General features: G+C 35.8%; 2 protein-coding genes across 2 annotated transcripts in view; both read right to left on the reverse strand.

Annotated features, from left to right (window-relative positions):
* Positions 1-8,317, reverse strand: part of LOC113235473 (SUN domain-containing protein 1-like) — a 12,214-nt gene extending 3,897 nt beyond the window's left edge. Inside the window, exons 1-2 of the mRNA XM_026471168.1 lie at positions 8,113-8,317; positions 7,209-7,406 (exon numbers count right to left, since the gene is read on the reverse strand). Coding sequence (XP_026326953.1) covers positions 7,209-7,406; positions 8,113-8,292 — 378 coding nt within the window. The 5' untranslated portion in view covers positions 8,293-8,317. The remainder of the gene's footprint in view (positions 1-7,208; positions 7,407-8,112) is intronic.
* Positions 8,318-10,016: 1,699 nt separating this feature from the next.
* On the reverse strand, positions 10,017-16,209 carry LOC113235185 (eukaryotic translation initiation factor 3 subunit M). The gene is made up of 7 exons (XM_026470798.1): positions 16,051-16,209; positions 15,782-15,961; positions 15,358-15,452; positions 14,251-14,466; positions 10,927-11,192; positions 10,358-10,501; positions 10,017-10,270 (listed from the first exon to the last, which is right to left on the reverse strand). The coding sequence occupies exons 1-7, from the start codon at positions 16,093-16,095 to the stop codon at positions 10,056-10,058; spliced, it is 1,161 nt and encodes a 386-aa protein (XP_026326583.1). The 5' UTR covers positions 16,096-16,209; the 3' UTR covers positions 10,017-10,055.
* Positions 16,210-20,191: the final 3,982 nt, after the last annotated feature.

The raw sequence follows: 20,191 nt of genomic DNA on the forward strand, positions 1-20,191 counted from the left end.
AATTAAATTAATTTAATTATTAAAAAATAAATTAAATTAATTTAATTTAAAACAAATAAATAAATTACTAGCACTAATAAAAGAAAAGTAAACACACCACCTGTATTGATATACATTTTTTATTATTTGTGGCCTTTGGTAAAAGTCTAAAAAAGAAATAAAATTTTAATTAGTATAATGAGCCATATCTAGTACAAGCAGTGGGCGTAGTCTGTGAGTACATCCATGGTTGCGCTTATAGTTAGCACCTGAGATCGTGTTGTCTGTTATTACATTATTATTAGAATGCGGGTAAAACTTTATTATTTTATAGTTGAACTACCGTCCTTTAGAAAGCCTAAAGGAAAAAAAGTAATAATATGTTTTATAACATATTTGCTCGTAAAGTGGCTGAAATCACACCAATTTCAATATCGTAATGTATTTCATTAGCACTTGTGCGTTATTGTAATGTAAAACGCACAAGTGCGTTATTGTAATGTAAAACGCACGAGTTTTTTTTAATAAAGTAACATGCACGGTTTATGCTCCGTCTAAAAATGAACGATACATTTTTAAATCTTTGCAAAGAGTTTTTATGTTAGAAAAGTGGTCAATATTTTATGAATAAAATTTACTTTGGGAGATAAAATATAGTAAATAAACATTTAATTCTTTCAATTAATTAATTTTGACAATAAATTACAACCATTTATCTGTAACAAAAACACAAAAATATTAATTTACTTTATTAGTAATACTGGCTATTTTTATACCTTTGCCTAAAAAAAAACGTTGATGCGCGCGCATGGCTAATTTGTGGACAAGTAAAAATTATTTCGCGCGCTTTTTCTTTTCGCTGTATTGTTTTTATTTGAAAATGTCGTCAAGTAGTGATGAATTTATGAATTTGACACCGCCACAAGTCTTAAACGCAGCGAAAAAGGCTACTCTAAGCCTCTTACCTGAAAAATCGACCGATAGATACTTACAAGCGTATCAAAATTTCATCATATGGAAAACAAGCAAAGATGCAAATTCATTTTCAGAAAATGTGTTTTTAGCCTATTTCATGGAACTTTCTCAAAAATATAAGTCAAGCTCATTGTGGTGCTACTATTCAATGCTAAAAAGCACTATGAAAACAAACCATGGTTCATACTCCATCAAGTCATACTCCAACTTGATAGCATTTCTAAAAAGACGCTCAGATGGCCATGTAAGTAAAAAGTCGAAAGTATTTTCGGCTGACAATATCAAGAAGTTCCTAAAAGAAGCTCCGGATTGGCGATATTTGGCAACAAAGGTCAGTTGAAACTAAATTATTGTTATTAATTTCGTTCACTTTCGTATTTCTTTACAATATAGGTGTTTATACGTTCTTTTTACCTCTTTTCAGGTTGTATTAATATTCGGTATAAATGGTGCATGTAGACGTCAAGAGTTGGCAAACATAACAACTAATTATGTCGAGAACCATGGGCGGGTTCTTCTTGTCCAGGTCAAAAACACAAAAAATAAAATTCCAAGGTCGTTCACAATACAGGGGCCTTTTTACGACGTAGTGAAGAAATACGAAGCGCTTCGTTCAACAAAAGCTAATTCCAACAGATTTTTTCAAAATTACCAAAATGGAAAATGCACTAACCAACCCATTGGCATTAATAAATTGGGAGCAATGCCGAAAGAAATTGCCACTTTCTTAAATTTGCCTTAAGCACATGAATACACAGGGCACAGTTTCAGAAGGTCCTTGGCTACATTGCTCGCCGATTCAGGTGCGGACTTATTGACACTAAAACGCCACGGAGGATGGCGGTCAAGCAATGTAGCTGAAGGATACATAGAAGACTCGATAAGAAATAAAGAAGAAATTAGCTCTCGCATTACAAGGAACATAAATTTGGAGTCAAGTGTTGACTTTCAACCATCTACGAGCACACACGCGTACATTCCACCATCGTCGCGGCAGCCGCAACCGCCTCCGCCGCCGCCACCGAATGCAGAACTCTGTGGTCTCGTTTCTCCTACTTTCACTCAAGAGAGTGAGAGAGAAACTGGGGAGATTGTGACTAATAATAATAACTTGACAACATTAAAAATGCCAACTGGCAACGTAACAATCACTTTTAAAAATTGTTCAAATTTCTATAACTGCTTTAACAAGTAATTAAAGATTTATTCGTTTAAAAAAGTCAGAGTCTTATTTATTTCTCGCAAATATGTTATAAAACGTCGTATGACATACGTACGCTTTGAAAATTACCGCACTTATATCATAATGTACTATTACTGTGTTCTCAGGTAAGTGTGTTATTTATAATTCTTAGTGAGAATAAATGTCTTAAACGTGGAATTATGTCTACTTGCCAAGTTTTATTGAAATCGGTTACCGGAAAATTCGCGAAAACGGTTTCATCCCCTAGTTTGCCATCCTTAGAGGTGGATTTAATAAAATATTCTTCAAATTTAAACGGAACCACCATCGAGGTACCTTCTTTCCAAAAAAAAAGAATGATCAAAATCGGTTCACAAGTGCAAATACACAAATAAGTTATTGCGTAACATACGTACAAAAAAATATAGTCGAATTAGGAACCCCTTCCTTTTTTGTAGTTGGTTAAAAACTCAGACATTCCGATTTCAAAAATAGCCACTATGGTTAGGTACTCATAAAAAAAGTTGAACTAAAAAAAATTCCATGATTCATAATCATCAGATAAAGGAACTTTTTTTAAATACGGGATGTAAAACAATATAGTCTTTAATATAACAATATATTATTATTAACTAATATACAGACATTACCTCTTAATTTAAGTAGGTACACACAATTATTTTACTAATATCTTTAGGCAATCTTGCTATCTATTTCGGTTGTCGTTGGATTTGTATCAGTTGCCTCTGTGTAATGCACAGACCGTTGGTGCAGACCGGACGCACTCGATCAAGTTGGAAGTATAATGAGTATCTAGCTACTACTCTTTATTTTTTATATATGTATTTGTAATTCAGATAACATACCCTGTATATTGAAAATCAATTATAAATGTTTGTTACAAAATGTGTACTGCCTGTTACAAAAGTACCGTACACAGCCGTAGTTTTATTTTTACAAATTTTTAACTTATGTGAGAACGGGGTGGAAAAGCTGCTAAAGTCACATCAGGCAATTTACCGCGTGTACTTATGTATTTCTTACATGAAGCCGATGCATTTAAAATGACAACAATGTTTATTTAACAACAGTTATCCAAAAACTTGTTTTAGTCGGAACTGTAAACAAAATTTTAAAAAGATAAGTCCGATACTTTTCTATTACCTAAAAGAGAAAACAAAAATAAATATAGTTTAAATTTAAACGATTTTTACTATTTTGCGTAAACCATGTTACGTTTACGATTTTCGTTTACACTTTAAAGATCTACCTTGTTTGAGAGCTTTTAATGCGAAGTTAGTTAAGGCTATCCAATTTGGAGACTGTCTGAAGACATTAAGAATTTTTTCAAGAGATGGGTTTCGATAATAAGAAAACGAAAGTAATATGGAAGTCCTAATGGAAAAGTATGATATTCGCCTATAAAAATCAAAAATTTCCGAAAAATAGAAACGATGAAGGCCGAAGGCAAACATATTGTCTTCGTGGATGAATCATATGTGCACAACATCGCATAGAAAACGGAAATCTTGCATATAGACAAAAATAAAAAATGTAAAGAAATCAATTTGTAATGGTGTGTTTATACTTAGGGCGCACTATAAGTTTCCGGAATTGGACGGTCTGCACTAACAAAAACAATATCTAAAAAGTAATTACAACATTTAAAAATGGAATTTTTTTGGCTGTAGAATACAGTTAGAAATTGGTTGTCTACATCATATGGATTTCACTCGTAAAAATTGTCGTAGTATGATTTTATACGATTAAAGTGTAATGTAACAGCTCAGCTGAGCTTCGCTTGGCTTCAAACTGCTTTTGGCGATGAAGCACCATGCAAGACGACTATTTATAGCTGGTTTGCAGAATTCAAACGCGGTCGTGTGAATCTCAGTGACGAATTTCGTGATGGTCGCCTGTCCACTGCTGTGAACAGCAAAAACATCGATGCTGTGCGCCGTATGATCAAAACAGACAGGCATGTGACATACCATGAGATTCGGGTATCTTTCGGCGTAGGCATGAGTCAAATACAATCAATACTACACAAACATTTGTACGTGAAAAAGCTGTGCTCTCGGTGGGTCCCACACAATTTGACTGAGAAAAAACGGATCGCGTCCCTTGGTGCAATGCCATGCTTACCAGATTCAACGAAAGGGCGTCAAATGTGGTCTGGGACATAGTAACAGGTGACGAAACAAGGATTTATAGTTACGATCTCAAAACAAAGTAGCAATCGAGCGTATGGGTCTTTCGAGATGAGCCGAACGAAACCAACGAAAGTGGCGCACGTGCTAAGTGTCTCTAAGCGGATGATTGCTTCTTTTTTTAATAAAACTGGACACGTGGCTACTGTTGCTTTGGAGAATCGTTGTACTGTGAATAGTGATTGAGACACGAGCATTTGTTTGCCGGAAGTTATTGACAATCTCCGTAAAAATAACCGTAAACGCCGTATCATCTTGTACCACGATAATGCCAGTTCTTACACGGCCTGGCAGACGAATAAATTTTTGAAGGTGAACAACGTTGACCTTATGAGCCATCACGCGTACACTCCCAACCTGGCACCTTGTGACTTTTATTTATTTTCAAAAATTAAGAACCGGTTACGCGGTCAACGATTTTCATCACCTGAAGACGCTGTCGAAGAGTATGAAAAATATATTTCAGAGATTGTCACGAAGGCGTGGCATAAATGTTTTCAAAATTGGTTCATTCGTATGAAAAAGTGCATTAACGCTAACGAGAATATTTTGAGAAACAACAAATTAATTTCTGACCATTTATAGTATTTTTTTCTTATTCATTCCGGAAACTTATAGTGCGCGCGACGTAACCGGAGCTACATGCGGGTTGGGGGACCTTATTCACATGTCTTACAAGTTTCATTACATCACCGTCAAAACACGTATTAATAGTAACACTGACACATTTAACATGGTGTTTAACATGGTGTTAAATGTGTCAGTAACACGATTTTGTAGGAAAAATGAATCTAGAATTTCCTACGTACGAAAAAAGAATGCTACGAATTACGGCATCACTCCTGTTTATTAAAACCACGTTCAAATATTTATAAATAAGTTAAGAGTTACCATCAAAGGTTTACTACCTAAACACAGAAGTCGACTATTTAAATGGAGTCGTTTACATAGTATGAATCAATGTCTCAAGTAGATTTTTGTCATATTCTGCCTTAATTTAATTTTTTTTTAAACTAAAAGATAATGAAAGTTTAGAACGAGACACTTTTTATTTTTAATATACCACAGAATTAATTATATGTAGTTTTAGGCATTATTTATTAATCTGGGGAACATATAGTTCACACGATAGCCACAGTTTTTCCCCTATAAAAGTAGAGTTCTGTTTCTTTACAAAACTAATTGCCTTATAAATTCTGTGATACCTTTTAGACGTGGTCGCCGAATGTGCCAGCAGTAAGGCGTATTATGTGATGATGAAGATTTATAAATTATTTACAAAATAACTTTATTTACAAAAACCGACCACAAAAGTTTGTGGAATTAACGGACAGTGAAATCCAATAAACCGGCTTCATCCCCTAATATGCCACCCTTAGAGGTGAATTTTTTTTCAAATTTGGGACCATTACTGACCCTTTCCAAGTAAAAAAGGATCGTCGAATTCGGTTAACACATGTCGGAATAATCACGTAACATACACACCAAAACAATACAGTCAAAGTGACAAAACTTCTCCTTTTTTGTAGTCGGTTATAAAATAATAATAATAATAACGCACACACTCAACATAACCCCGCACTAGGGAAAACCCTGTGTCGCAGGTGCCATGGACACACACATAGAAAACCACAAATTACACCCAAACTCACGAGAGAAATAAATGTAGGCCATACAAATATTTCTCCCGACCCGGGAATCGAACCTGGGACCTCTGCGTGGCAGTTCGGCGTGGTAACCGTTCGGCCACGGAGGCAGTTATAAAATAATCGAACATATAGGCATCTTTATGCCCTATATATTTTTTCTACATAAGTTTTGTTTATAGTGACTCTCGCTGTCAATCACTTGGTTATACGGAAAGGACACTATAACCTGTGCAAGCAAGCCCGCACAGGGACCTTCTCAGTCAGGTTCTGACCCCAGACCAGCCTCTGTGAGCCTGAGCTGTCGGTGCCTCGGGTGAGCCGCCCCGGGTTCACGCACAGTATCCTCCCTATTTTCCAGATCACCTCCCGTCTCCGAAGCGTCTCTCCAGTTCCCAAAAACCTATGCGACTGGAGGGACCGGAGGATATCTAGCGCTTCCTCTACTAGCTCTCCGGGCTAGTGCCGGAGATGCCAGTCGCAGTATCCTTCGACAATGTCCGGACATAGCTTCCAACTTAAAGGGCAACTCACGTGACCCGCGCGTCTCCTCGCATACAGGCCCTCACCTAGACCGCTACTAAGACGCGCTAGCTGCTCACGAGACAGACGCCCCGGACACATGCAACCGGGACAGACAAACTTGTCCGTCTCTGCAGCTAACCACAAACCCCATCGAGAGAACAAAGGCGTATCACTGGCGGAGGGCTTGGCCCGGACGCTCGCTGTACCCTGGTCTTGCCGTCGAGGCCGTAGTCTCTCCGGAAAACCCTATGGGCGCGTTCCCACTATGTCGTCACGTTTTATTATCGTTGGACGACTGTCGTGTCTAACCTATTCCCATATCACGACTATCTGTCGTGGACGATTTTTTATCGTTGAACAACTGTCGTGACTAGCTGTTCCCACTAAATTCTTCCGGAGAAACCGATCGCAGTGTCCTCCGACAATGTCCGGCCATAGCTACCGCCTACGAAAGGGCAACTAACGTGTCCCGCGTGTATCCTCGCCTTAGACCCTCGTCTAGACCGCTAGTAAAGCGAGTCCATATCCAAGTCCGAGTCCATCAGAGACGCCCGTGAAGGCGTCGAATCGCTATCGGAGGGCTTGGCCCGAACGCCCGCCGTACCATTGTCTTGCCGGGCAACCCGTAGTCTCCCCAGAACTCATTATCTCACGGGTCAGTAGATAGGGACCGAATATGTTTAACAGTACCTTTCGATCATAATCTCCGGCGGCGTCCTGTACTCCGTAGTTGCAAGTAGATTGCACCGCGGCTTCAGCTGTCGACTTGCTGGCCGCCTCCGCCGCCGCTGCTGAAGGGAGTACCGACGCCGCCGCCGCCGCTGCTGAAGGGAGTACCGCCGCCATACGGTCAATCTCGCTACGCAACAACTCGTGCTTACGATTTACCTTGTAAACATTAATTTAAACCCTTAAAAAACAGCATTTCCGGGTCGAAATATTATCTACAGATAACTTGTAAGTTCGCCCTTTAGATAGTTGGTAAATTACTATACTACTATGTTTAACTTATACTTATACTGATGCCCTTGGATTCCCTTTGGGGTAGGCAGAGACTATCAATCGCCATATATTACGAACCTGGAAAACTTCTCTTACTTCACTTACATTCACCAATCTTTTCACACAGGCCCACACACTGCAGCCTTTTTAATAACACTCTCAATTTGAAGTGAGAATGTTTTTCATGGCCACTTCCTTCCAATATCTTCCATGTTCGTCAATATATTCATATATATAATATGTTATAAAAAAATCATTTAAATTGGTTTTGCAGTTTTTGAAATAATCATGCACATCTCACAATTCACATTTACGTACTATTTTAAAGTCGGTATAGTGAAAACACAAGAGTGCACATGATTTTCACACAAAAAAATGCCTTTATGTGTACCATTTGGTAAAAAATGTCCTATTACCTATTATTGTTAAGGAACAATATTCCTTGCATATGTTCCTCATAACTGGGCAAACTTGGTTGGAAACACAATTTATTTGGTGATACATAGGTACTACGTACATATCCTGATCAATTTGTCCCCCGAAACAATCGGATAACTTAAAATAGCCATACAAATACACAATGCGAATAAACCTCGGACAGACCACGCGTGAGCTGCATAACAACATATTTCACGTCAGAGACATCAGTGTCCAAGGCATCTGGTTGCCAGAAGTAGTCATATATCTGGAAGCTAAGCAACACGACGAGGGTGGTGCACACGAACGAGTGGAACACGTGCCGCGTGTACGGTGACCCATCGTCGTAATTCATGACACGACACGGTACTTTTCAAACAGGGTATTGCAAAATTTAGTAAAATATTATTGTTTTTGATTCTTTAACTTTTAAGAAATTGGAAACTTGGTTTGACAGCATTGACGTGTGATTGGCATATATTGCGAATAGCACATGTAATGGTCCTCTTTGAACATAATTAAGTATCAATGAAATATCAAAATATTATTGTAGACTAGAACGAGAGGCGCCTATACGATAAACCCTTAGACTATGCGCTATGGAATAATTTTTTTTCCATCCATCAAAGAAAATGATAAACATATAAACAGCGATAAACCTACAAATAGTTAAGCAAACAGTCTGAATGCCATTAATATCTTTTCAATTATCAGCGCCCATTTCACTATTGGAAGCTTTTTTTCATCTTTTTCTCCATTTTTTTTATCGGGCCCTTTACAGGTCCCATGACGGTTGACTGTCAACCGTGACCATGGGACCTGTAAAGGGCTCGAAACGTCGGTTTGTTTGAAAAAACACATATACGCGATTTAAATCCGGAAAAATAGTTTCATTGCCTATAGTTACAATAGTTATTAATTAAATACCTTATTTTTAATTTTACAAAGAAAACATTCCAATTTACGCTACATTAAGTTTTACAAATTATTTTATTGAATGAGTTTTTATTAAGTTCAATTTATTATTAATGAATAATAGAAATTAGAATAAACTAAAACATATTAATTAGTACTGCAGTCTTATCTCTGTTTGGAATTTTTCATTAGAGGAAATACTGGATTCCAAACTGGTGGTACGGCGAAACCATCTTCCCTGTTGAAATTAGGATGTTTTTTAATTTCAATGGCCTCTCGCAGCATTCTGAGTAGATAACGGACTTCTTTTGCAAGGACCTGGGGTTTGTCAAACTTAATTGAATGTGTAGGTTTATCCATGACATGCTCGCAGGCTCGGTTTGTTTGAAAAAACAAATATACGCGATTTAAATCCGGAAAAATAGTTTCATTTCCTATGTGTAACAATCGCGAACACCTAAGAACTCGATAAGCTGGATAAATTCATATCACTACTGGTACACTATGCATAGCAAGTTGAAAGTTGTTTACATGGTGGTTATGACTAGTCCTACGGATTCCGTGACTGATCCAAATACCTGATGATTGCATAAGTATGTACGAGACAAAATTATCCTATGGATCAACACTTGTTTCGACTATTACCTACTTGGTACAATTTATGATTAGAAAGATTGACAGAAGATCGATCATCTTTGTCATTAGGTGAAGGTACGCTCTATAATTGCTCAAGATACTAACCCAAAACGTTACTATCGACTAATTATTTATTATAAAAATAGTAAAACTAACTGAAACTAAAAACTATAACCGGCCAGACATTCATTTGAAAAAAAAAACTGCATAAATTTGAAGATTTTGCTAGTGTTCCGCTGTATAAATTTACGTAACTAAATACGTACAGTTACGTACTGTATGTATTTAGTTACGACAGTACGACTTTTTAATTTAGCTAACGATCATTTCTAAGTGATCGACAACTTCTTTTCAGTGAACGTTTAAAATAAACTTGGCATGGTAGGATACTGATAGAGATTATACTGCCGCGTTTTAGTCAGGGGATGGCAGTATATGTATCCATTCATAAATTCAGTACTCGGCCGGACACTACTGAAATATGATGCAAGTTGAAATAATAAAAATGAACTCCCATTTTATATTATAACTTTATTTGCGTTAAACAAATACAGTTTGAAACCTATATTAGGCTTTCAACTGTTGTTGATTGTATTCAATCTGGGCCGCAGCGACGGATTTCATTGCTTCGTGCGCCTGCTGCACGTTGGCGCGCCAGGCCTGTAGGACGCCGCGTAGCTGCTGCCACTGCGCGCGCCCGAACGTGCGGTGCATCGTGCTCGACACGCGCACCGAGCGTTGCGCCTGGTCCATGCGTGCGCGCACTAGCCGCGTCTTCAGCACTGCAACACATTTACGATTCACTAGGTATGTGTTCAAATAAACATCTTAACTCCGTTTTGGTTTAAAAGTAATTTACTTAAATCTACCTTCAATAATGAAAGCCTCAACATCTTTCTCTTCAATTTGCAGTTCGGTGGTAATTTCATCAAAAGTTATGTTAGGATTGCTCTCTGCCATCTGCATAAATGATAATATCCGCATTTTCTTTACATTCTGATCATGGTCTAAGCCTGAAAAATCATAATTACATTGATTATTAAAAACAGTATACTTTAGGCGGCGCATCTACAATTCGTATAAAATAAGTACCTACTCAATAAGTAGATTGCCCAAAAAATCTTAAAAAGAAATGAAAATTTTAACAAATGGCGGGTTATAATAGTTACATGTTTTACACGAATTAATGTTTAGTTTATGTAAATTACGTTGTGCGTTTCTTGATTGTTTGTTACCATTAAGGTGATGGCTCTGAAGCCAATGCTTTATAAATAAATAAATAATAATAATAAATAATGAAAGTCTTAAAAAAAATTATTCATTCATTATCAACATCTTGTTTCATTCTAATAAGTACTCATGCCATGACTTTTTAAAAAAATTGCAGTATGAAAATAAGAATATGTACCAATAAGAATATATACAGACAAAAAAATACCTTGAGAATGTACAAATTCCTTATGATTCTTATAGAATGCCTGATAACTAGACAGTTTTTCAGATACAAAAATATTTAATAGGTCGTGAATAAGCTCTCCTTCAAGGAATCTCACAGGTTTCAAAGAGAGTAGAGGGTCCAATAGAAATGTGGTGGGATCAGCCAATGCCGTTACAATGCATTTGATGGCGTCCTCGCGTGCATATGAGGCATTCTCATCCGTATATGTGCCCAGGAGTTCTATCATCACTTTTGAGGCCAGTTCACTGGAAAAGAATACTATTATTAGTATTATTAATATACTTAATAGAAAGTTATCAGTTTTTTACAGTTGTACTTTCTTATAAGTACAGTATAATAAAAAGTACTAGTTTATATTACCCTAAAGTGCGCAAATAAAAAACAGTATAAAGGAAATACCTGTACATTACCTTTTAAACAAATGATACAAGGGTTGTAATATTTCTATATTGGGCAACCCTAGTGTTGTGATCTGGCAAACCATGTCTCTAGCATAGTTTGACATTTTTGGCGGCAAACGTATTCAAACATTTTGAGAAAAATCATGTCAGCCAAAAAACGGAATTAAATCATGAACATTAATGTACGTGAAAGCGTGGTAATGCGTGAGCCGCGCGAAAATTTTCGCGTAGTGTAACTGGGCACTAAGTGTACTAATCTTCATGGGGTATATTTTGAAATACTACAAAGCGATTTTTTTATGATAAATATTTGTTATTGTTCTCTAATCTTGAAATATAAAAGGCAGCCCTCATACATATCTTAATTGAATGACTGTTGTAAACTTTCCAAAAAATGTCCAATAGGTGGTAATATGTTTCTCACACTCGACAAACAAAAAGTTGACACTCTCAACATTGTGCGAAATGTTGGCAGGCGAGTATTCCAGATCGTATCTAATAGGCTTCTGTACAGAAGTAGCATCAGACACCATAAAAAGAAACAAAACAAGAAGAAAAAATTTTGCCCTTGTTTTGTTTCTAACACACAATAAAACACGCGAAACATATATACAGTGGTAGTCGTTTAATTAGAAACACTTCTTATGATTGAGGGAAGTTTAACTTTAACGTACAAATGTTCGTGAAAAATATATAAATTCAATAATAAATAATCATGCAATAACATAGCCACTCAAATAAAAAATGATTAAATGCATAAAAACAAAACATATCTTACTTTTAATTATAAAATGAGTCTTACACAATGTACGAGTATATTTCCTGTCCCTGGCTGCTTGGACGTCTAATTAGAAACATTTGAAAAAAGCATCTATAGCTCGTTCTTGTTTTGAAATTGAAGAATAACATTTCTTTCTTGATGTTTTCTATTAATTTGGCGGTAACTCAAAATTTGATCTGAATTTAATTTTGTTCAAAATGGGCAAAAATAAAAGTTGTGACGCGTCAACTAGGCAAATAATTGTTAATTTACATTTAGATCTATAGTGGACGTACAGAAGAATAGCTGAGCATTTAAGTTGTTCTGTGAAGAAAGTTTTTAATGCAATTGATCACTATAAAACACATGGAACTGTTGAAAATGTTCTTAGATAGGCTCGGCCAAGAAAAACCTCTCCCAGAGAAAATAAGCTAATCGTTCGTGTTGCTAAAAAAGACCCATTTAAAGGCTCAAACCAGATTAAAAATGAAGTTTTTTCGCCTGATGACCCCAGAAACGTCTCTTCAAGACTGATACGCCGAAGATTAGTGGAAGCTAAATTGTTTGGAAGAACCTCTCAAAAGGTACCGCTTCTTACCAAGCAACATCGAAAGAAGCGATTATTATTCGCCAAAAAATATATTAATTGGACGGTACGAGACTGGAAAAAAGTTTTATTTTCAGATGAAACGAAAATAAACATGGTGAATTCAGATGGAAAGCGCTATGTTAGACGTCCTGTAAACAGTGCTTTTAATTATAAATACACAAGGAGCATAGTCAAGCACGGTGGCGGAAACATTAAAGTTTGGGGGTGTTTTTCCAGATGTGGAGTTGGCCCCTTCGGAAGATTGAAGGAACAATGGATCAATGGCAGTACAAAAATATTTTAGAGGATACAATGATTCTCGATCATTTGCCTGTAACCTGGATCTTTCAGCATGACAATGATCCTAAACACACGGCCAATAGCGTCAAATGTTTCCTTAGTGAACAGCGTATATCCGTTTTAGACTGGCCAGCAAATAATCCGGATTTAAACCCGATAGAAAATCTGTGGTATATTGTTAAGAAGAAAGTCTCAAACAAACGTAACACCACAAAATCAAAACGAATTATATGAAGCATTTGTTGAAGCATGGAATTCAATCCCCCTAGAAAAATGTATGACATTGATTGAATCAATGTCACGTCGTTGCAGAGCTGTTATTGAAAATAAGGGATACGCCACTAAATATTAATTATAAATATTGGTAGGCTGTGGATAGTAGCTATTTCGTAAATAAAAATACTAATTGCTAATAATTAAAAGAATGTTGTTTTTTTACAACTTTCTTGTTGTTGTTTCTAATTAGTTGTCCATTATTGTTTATACCCATTGACTATTTATACCTTAAAAATTATTTAAGTGTTTGTCCGTAATGTAATATTGAAACTGCACTTGTGTAGTGGGATTTATATTGTTTTTCTAATAAATAATATATTGTTGAACCTATTGTTGTCCTATTTATTGTTTAATTTCAAAATAAAAACGATTGCGGTGAAGTTTCTTACATAATGTCAAGGACCGTTTGTAGTGTTTCTAATTATACGACCACCACTGTATGTGGAATATTTAAAAAAAATATTATCCATAAACCCCACTACAACTGCTAGAATAAAGTATATATAAAGCTGTATAAATAAGATAAAACAGCAAAATACATAGAACATAAATACATACACACAATAATATAAACTAAATAATAATAATAATAACACATCATCACAATTAGTCAATCACTGAAGAATGAAAGGAATTAAAATAAAAAGAAATTAAATAGTCAAGTGTCATTTTCAAATTAAGAATTGATTGATGTTACAAGAAGAAAACAAAACAATGCCTTCGAAATATAATGAAGAAGAAACACCTAAGGGGAGAAGGTTTTAGTCCTTAGGCCTCTGGGTACCTTCCCAGCTGGAGTTGGATGTAACCATCTGGTCCGGACCTTTGGTATCCATGAGGATTTCCATGTAAAAAAATATGTTTCTCACATTTTTTGCAATACCTTACATAGAACATGTTCTAGAACTTACATGTTCTAGTTGGTGGAAAAACAATACAATTTTTAGTGAACAAGAGGAAAAGCAACAACAAATCACCTGTTCTGATCTTTCAAAACCTGATGCAACAGTCTGTACAACTTCTGCATTTGTTCATTGGAAGGAGGGCAAGAGGCGAACTCTTTCTTCAGCTGCTCAACACCAGAGAAAATTTCACGCACATTACCAAAGCGAGCTCCCAATTCCACTACATGATAGTAGACATGATACCGCAATGGGGAGTTTGGCTCCAAGTTGTTGTAAAGTCGCCAAATTCTGGAAAAACACAAAAATTTTTTTAGCAAAATTCATATATTGCCTGAAAATTTTGTCAAATTTGTTAAGCATGACAAGACGATTTCAGAAGATATGAAATTTAAATAAAGGGCTTAAACCATTATCTGAGAGGAGACTGGTGCCCAGCAGTTGGACACATAAATGGATCAATGGTGATAAAATTTAAAAGAACAAGAGGTTGGTCATAATGCAAAGCTTTTTAACCTTTGTACTCTTTTGACAACTGTCACTGCATATACCTGACTCGTGCAATGTAATGGCAGCTCAAGAAAATATTTGCAGATGCTCACAAAAACTATAATTATTCAAAAACTATCAAATGATTTTACTTGAAATAAAAAACAACTATTCTATGATAATATTGTGTGACTACATTTGATGTGAAATTTAAAGTGATTTACTACCTCATACCATCATAATTTCTCGCCAAAAATGTGTATTTTTAAGGGTTAAAAATACATGTAGTAGGTGATGATGTGAATAATTCATTTTCGAATTTATTCATTTGTCCAGGTTTCTTCACTGATCATATTTGTCAACCAACAATTTTCAAAATGAAAACACTATACCACAAACAAAAAGTCACATATAAGTCAAATTAAAGAGCACTTTCTTTTTTCATGCTACCATCACTCATTATATGATTGGGTCACACCATGACAAACTTTGTAAATTGCTAGTGTTTGTGCACAGGTTCATACTTGTTCAGAGCCTTCGGCCCTATTGTCTTGAGCGTTCGAGTTCATTTCACACATTCTGAGTCTAAAATCTAATTAATTATATTGCTATCAAACTACTTTCATTTATTTTACAAAACCACTTACGATGTAGAGAATATTAAAGTTACAATGTAAACAATAATATACTTACGACTGTAGAACAATAACACCGAGTTTGGATCCACGAGCTTTTGTGAGCCTTTGACAGAATGCTGTGATGAGATTTTCACCTCTCTCCAAGGGTATCTGTAAACGTATGTTAAAAATCACTACTTTAAGACAAACAAGCTTATGATTATTATATAAAGTTTCAGTTCGACTGAATGGAACACAGGACTTAAATTTGTTGTTTTTCAGTGTTCCCTTTCCTACCACCTGGCCGCAGTGTCTATAATTCCTTTAAAATTGGAAAATTAGTTAAAAAACAAACAGGAAATTATAAGACTAACACTTATTGAAACAGCTTATAGAATTAGTGATGGTGATAGTGGGCAGACAATATATTAAGCCATATTGATAGGAAATCTCGTACAATTCTAGCAATAAAACTAGTGACAAGTTATAAGACCACTTACAGATACCATGATGGAGACGACACTGTTCAGAATAGCTTCGATGTCAGCTTCGTTGGTCTCCTTGAAACATGCGTCACAAACTCCAACGATTTTGTGTAAATCATCCTCAACGCCTTTTGGTGATTTTTCATCAGATATTTCTGCCCCCAGACTCTTAAAATATCTTCGAAGTTCCAGAGCCTATAAAATAAAACAAAAATCAATTACATTATTTCGTATACAACGTCCACGAAAATAATTAAAGTTAGGTTATGTCTAAGTTATATTACTTGATCCTCAAGGGAAATGTCCATAAAAACAGCTGGTCCTTGCATAGTGATTAATTTTAAAAATCAAATTGTGAAAAATCTTGGAGTATTTCTTTGTAAAAATTGAGTAAAGAAGTGGAAATGAGACACAAGAACACGAACCCACAAACCACAAACCAGTGAAACCACTTTTTTTTTTTTAATTTATTGAGGCTTTAGCAAAGCCATCAGCCTAAACATGAAGTTTAATTATGTTTCTGTAAATATGGCCGCCACAAAGAGGATAGGCAATTTGAGGCGGCGTGCTTAGATTGACTCGGCATTCCTTAAAACGGGCCGATACGGGTATTTTAGTTCGAGATTCGAAAAATACGTACGCAAAAAATGTGTCAAATGTTTTTTTATCAATAGTCTTGGCTTGGATATAACTACTTTGAGCCATGTCTTCGTTTATCGTAATCTTCGATAATATTTTCCATCACTTTCTCTATAACTTCGTTCATTTATTTGGGTTTTTTAAATAGTCTTTTAAGCGGCGGGAGTCAATCTTTATGTTTTACTTTCACTTTCATATTATCTTTTATCACTTTGAACAAAAACTTTGAATTAGTAATTAGTGAAATTTTCAGGATAAAGTCTGTTGTAATTTGGATTAAAATAACGAATATAGTTCTAACCACCTTCAAGACTATTTCTTTCTTCGCTTTTTCTTTATAATATACGTAAAATAAAAATAATCTTTATAAAAACCTTAGAGGATGGAAAAACTGTACTCGTAACTTCAAAAACCCGCCATTTTTTCTGTGTCAAACTTGAAATGAAACTGTAGATTATGTAAAACTAAAGTTTACATAACACCGCCGCCAAACGTAGTGATTTAGTAATTCAGTTACGAAAAAATCTTTTTGAATTAGTCATACAATTTGCATTTTCCTTTACGGAAAAAATGGCAAAAACAATATTCATCAGTCACATCATGACATCACGCATGTTTACTGTTGGGTAATTTTCTGAAAAATTTCAAATAGTGGAAATTTTTCAAAAAAAAAAAGTGGATAGCCTTTCAAACAGAAGGTCGTGGGTTCGAATTCGGGCTCGCACCTCTGAGTTTCTTGGAATTTATGAGCGAAATTTAATTTGAAATTTATCATGAGCTTTTCGGTGAAGGAAAACATCGTGATGAAACCTGCACGTTGAAGAAGGTTCACAACTCTTCGGAAAATGTGTGAAGTTTCCCAACCCGCATTGGGCCAGCGTGGCGGACTATGGCCTAAACCATCGTCTGATAGAAGACCCGTGACCAGAAGTGGGACATATAAATGGGTTGATGATGATATTATGTACTACGTGTAGAAATATCTTTTGAACTTTTTTTATGCCACCTATTAAAAAAACGACATTTAAAAAGATTTCGCAACAGTGAAAAACCTCCACCAACTATACCACCATCACTTGTTGCTGGGTTTGTATGTACGTTACATCCTGTACATCGCTCTCGTTCACTAACTTCAACTTTTGACAGGTGTCAACGTCAAATGTGGGAAATTGAAGGAAAAATATTTATTTTTCTGAAAAATAAGATTTTTTTAATGGAATTTGACCTGACAACACTGGCTATCTCAATATATCAGTGACTTGTACACACATACCTACTACTTTAGTACTACTTGTACACTTACGCCATAGACGATGCATGCACAGACTACATAGTGGACTGATGTATATACACCTACCACAGAGTACATTGAATAAACGTGAATAGAGATGTTGGACTGAATCTTTTGGTGTACGTACAATGCCTCAGGGATTTGGTTTATAAAAACAAATTTTCTTATTGTCAACCTTTCCGGCTAATGGTGACAAAATTAAGATATGGTTTTCTGCTAACATATTATTATATTTTAATTTTGTCAGAATCAGCTAGTTTGCTTGCTCATTCCTACTCGTATTATACGTTTTGTATAAAAGGAATGAGCAACGTAAAATAATAATTTCACGTTTATAAAAATATGTATTTCTTTTTTCTTTTAGTAGCATAATTAAATGTCAAGTTTTTTATTCCGTCGTCACCTATGCAATCGTCTATGAAACAACAGTACAATTACGTGTTTTGCCACACGCCGCTGCCGGCACACAACAGATTCTTACAGAACCAGCCATATTTTATATAAATCAGAAAGCAAATCAATGTCCAATTGTCCGGTTTAATATCCAGGGGTTATACTTAGTAAGAACAGGTATCGGAGTCCTTGATATTTGCTAGGTCAATCCCATATCTTTCTACATAAGTTTTGTTTATAGTGCCCCTCCCCATCACCCTCTTGGTTATGCGGGACGAGCACTATGACCTGTGCGAGCTCACTCGCACAAGGACCATCTAAATCAGGTACTAACCCCGGTTCAGCACATTTGCATGGACTTCATCCGGTTCTCTGTAAGGCTAGTGCCTTAAGTTAGTCGCCCCGAGTGCACGTACAACACCCTTCTTATTTCCCAGATAGGTACCGGAGCTGTAGGCACGCTCACTTCCCGTCGCGCTCTGTGCAACTAACGGTTGCCACCGCTGAGCCGCCGACTCTAAGTCGACTACCAAATCTCCTCATTGGTAGCGGAGCTGTAAGACACGCTCACTTCCCGACACCGAATGAACGGTGTCTCTCCAGTTCCTAAATTCCTACGCGGCCGGAAGGACCGGAAGATGTCTAGTTTATCCTCTACTAGCTCTCGGGGCTAGTGCCGGAGATGTGGTCTTGCCGTTGAGCCCGTAGTCTCTCCGGATCACTTGGGTCGGTAGATAGGGACAATTTGCAAGGTCAGTCCCAAATCACTCTACGTAAATTTTGTTTATAGTGTCCCCACAGTGTGTTATTTTACCTTAGTTGCGAACATCCTCGTTTTATGTGTTTTTTAGAAAGATAATATTCAAACAAAGTTCCTAATAAAACTCTCCAGGCTATATCTATCTTAGTTTTAGAGAAACTTAGAAAATCGAGAAAAATCCATAAAACCCATAAAATCAAACTATTTCCGTTCCTGTAAATGATTTTTCGTTAAATATTTCATGTTATGATAGAAAACTATAAAAGCGCCATTAGGTCCAAAAAATAAAAAATATCAAGCTATCCAAGAGCACAATAATTTTTTTCTACATTTTAATAAAAAAAATTCTGAAGACTTTGTTCATTTTAGGATGTTTTTCAACGCGGATTTGTTAATTATAATAATAAGTACTACCATAAAAAATCCAGATGCGACAAACACAAGAGACCAGAAATATTGAATTTTTATTTTTCTTTTTATTTTATTTAATTTTTTATTTATCTAGTCTGCATACTGCAATATTTTATATTCATTGAGTGTAGCACATTACCAACAGGTATGTTATAGGAACAAGCCGGTTAATCAAGGAACAGGGTTTGACGTTAGGATCGAGAGCACCATACACGAAAGTTGGATGGAAAACGACCACCACAGACTTGTTTTGCCGTGCACTGGAATCATCTGATCCTTATTTATCCTCTTTGACACTTAGTACACGTCACAAACATAAAAAATGTCAACCTATACCTGATAAAGTTCTTCGCCACAAACTAATAAGAGATACTACGTATCAGACGAACCACTCCCCTTTACAGATAATGGCCAATAAGGAAAGAGCGATTTAGAACATGACAGTTCGTTTTTTTTAAATTACGTCAGACATGAAAGCGAAGGCACAGTGTTAACAGCCAATTTGCATATTTTTTCCGGCTCCTAGGCTTATTCGGTATTAATTAGATGAATAAATGAAAAATGAAACACATTTTGTTATTTGACCTTGTTTATTTTCAATTTTTTTTTAGTGAAAACAAAGATATTTATGGGCATTTGTACATACTTTAACAAATTAGGCTGCAACACTCTATTTTTTAATTAATATTTTTTATATGTACCAAATGTTAAAACTAAAAATCTTTACGTGCAAGCAAATCGTAAGTTTACAGGTACACGGTAGGGTACTTATTTAGTTCGTAAAATTACACAGAAATTTAACATGAAGACTTTAGTAGATTATATCCATAATTTGATTAGCTATAGACAGTTAGTCACAGGAATTTTTGTTTAAAACAATTGAAAACCATTAATTGAACAAAACAAACTAACCTACCCTTTTGAACATGCG

Source organism: Hyposmocoma kahamanoa, unplaced genomic scaffold, assembly GCF_003589595.1.
Source record: "Hyposmocoma kahamanoa isolate Upper Pololo Valley unplaced genomic scaffold, ASM358959v1 87, whole genome shotgun sequence".
NCBI lineage: Eukaryota > Metazoa > Arthropoda > Insecta > Lepidoptera > Cosmopterigidae > Hyposmocoma > Hyposmocoma kahamanoa.

Coding starts and splice junctions, on each gene's coding strand:
- LOC113235185 (XM_026470798.1), bottom strand. CDS start 16,095: ATGCAAGGACCAGCTGTTTTTATGGACATTTCCCTTGAGGATCAA. Junction 15,962..16,050: donor ACATTTCCCTTGAGGATCAA/GTAATATAACTT, acceptor TTTATTTTATAG/GCTCTGGAACTTCGAAGATA. Junction 15,453..15,781: donor TCGTCTCCATCATGGTATCT/GTAAGTGGTCTT, acceptor ATACGTTTACAG/ATACCCTTGGAGAGAGGTGA.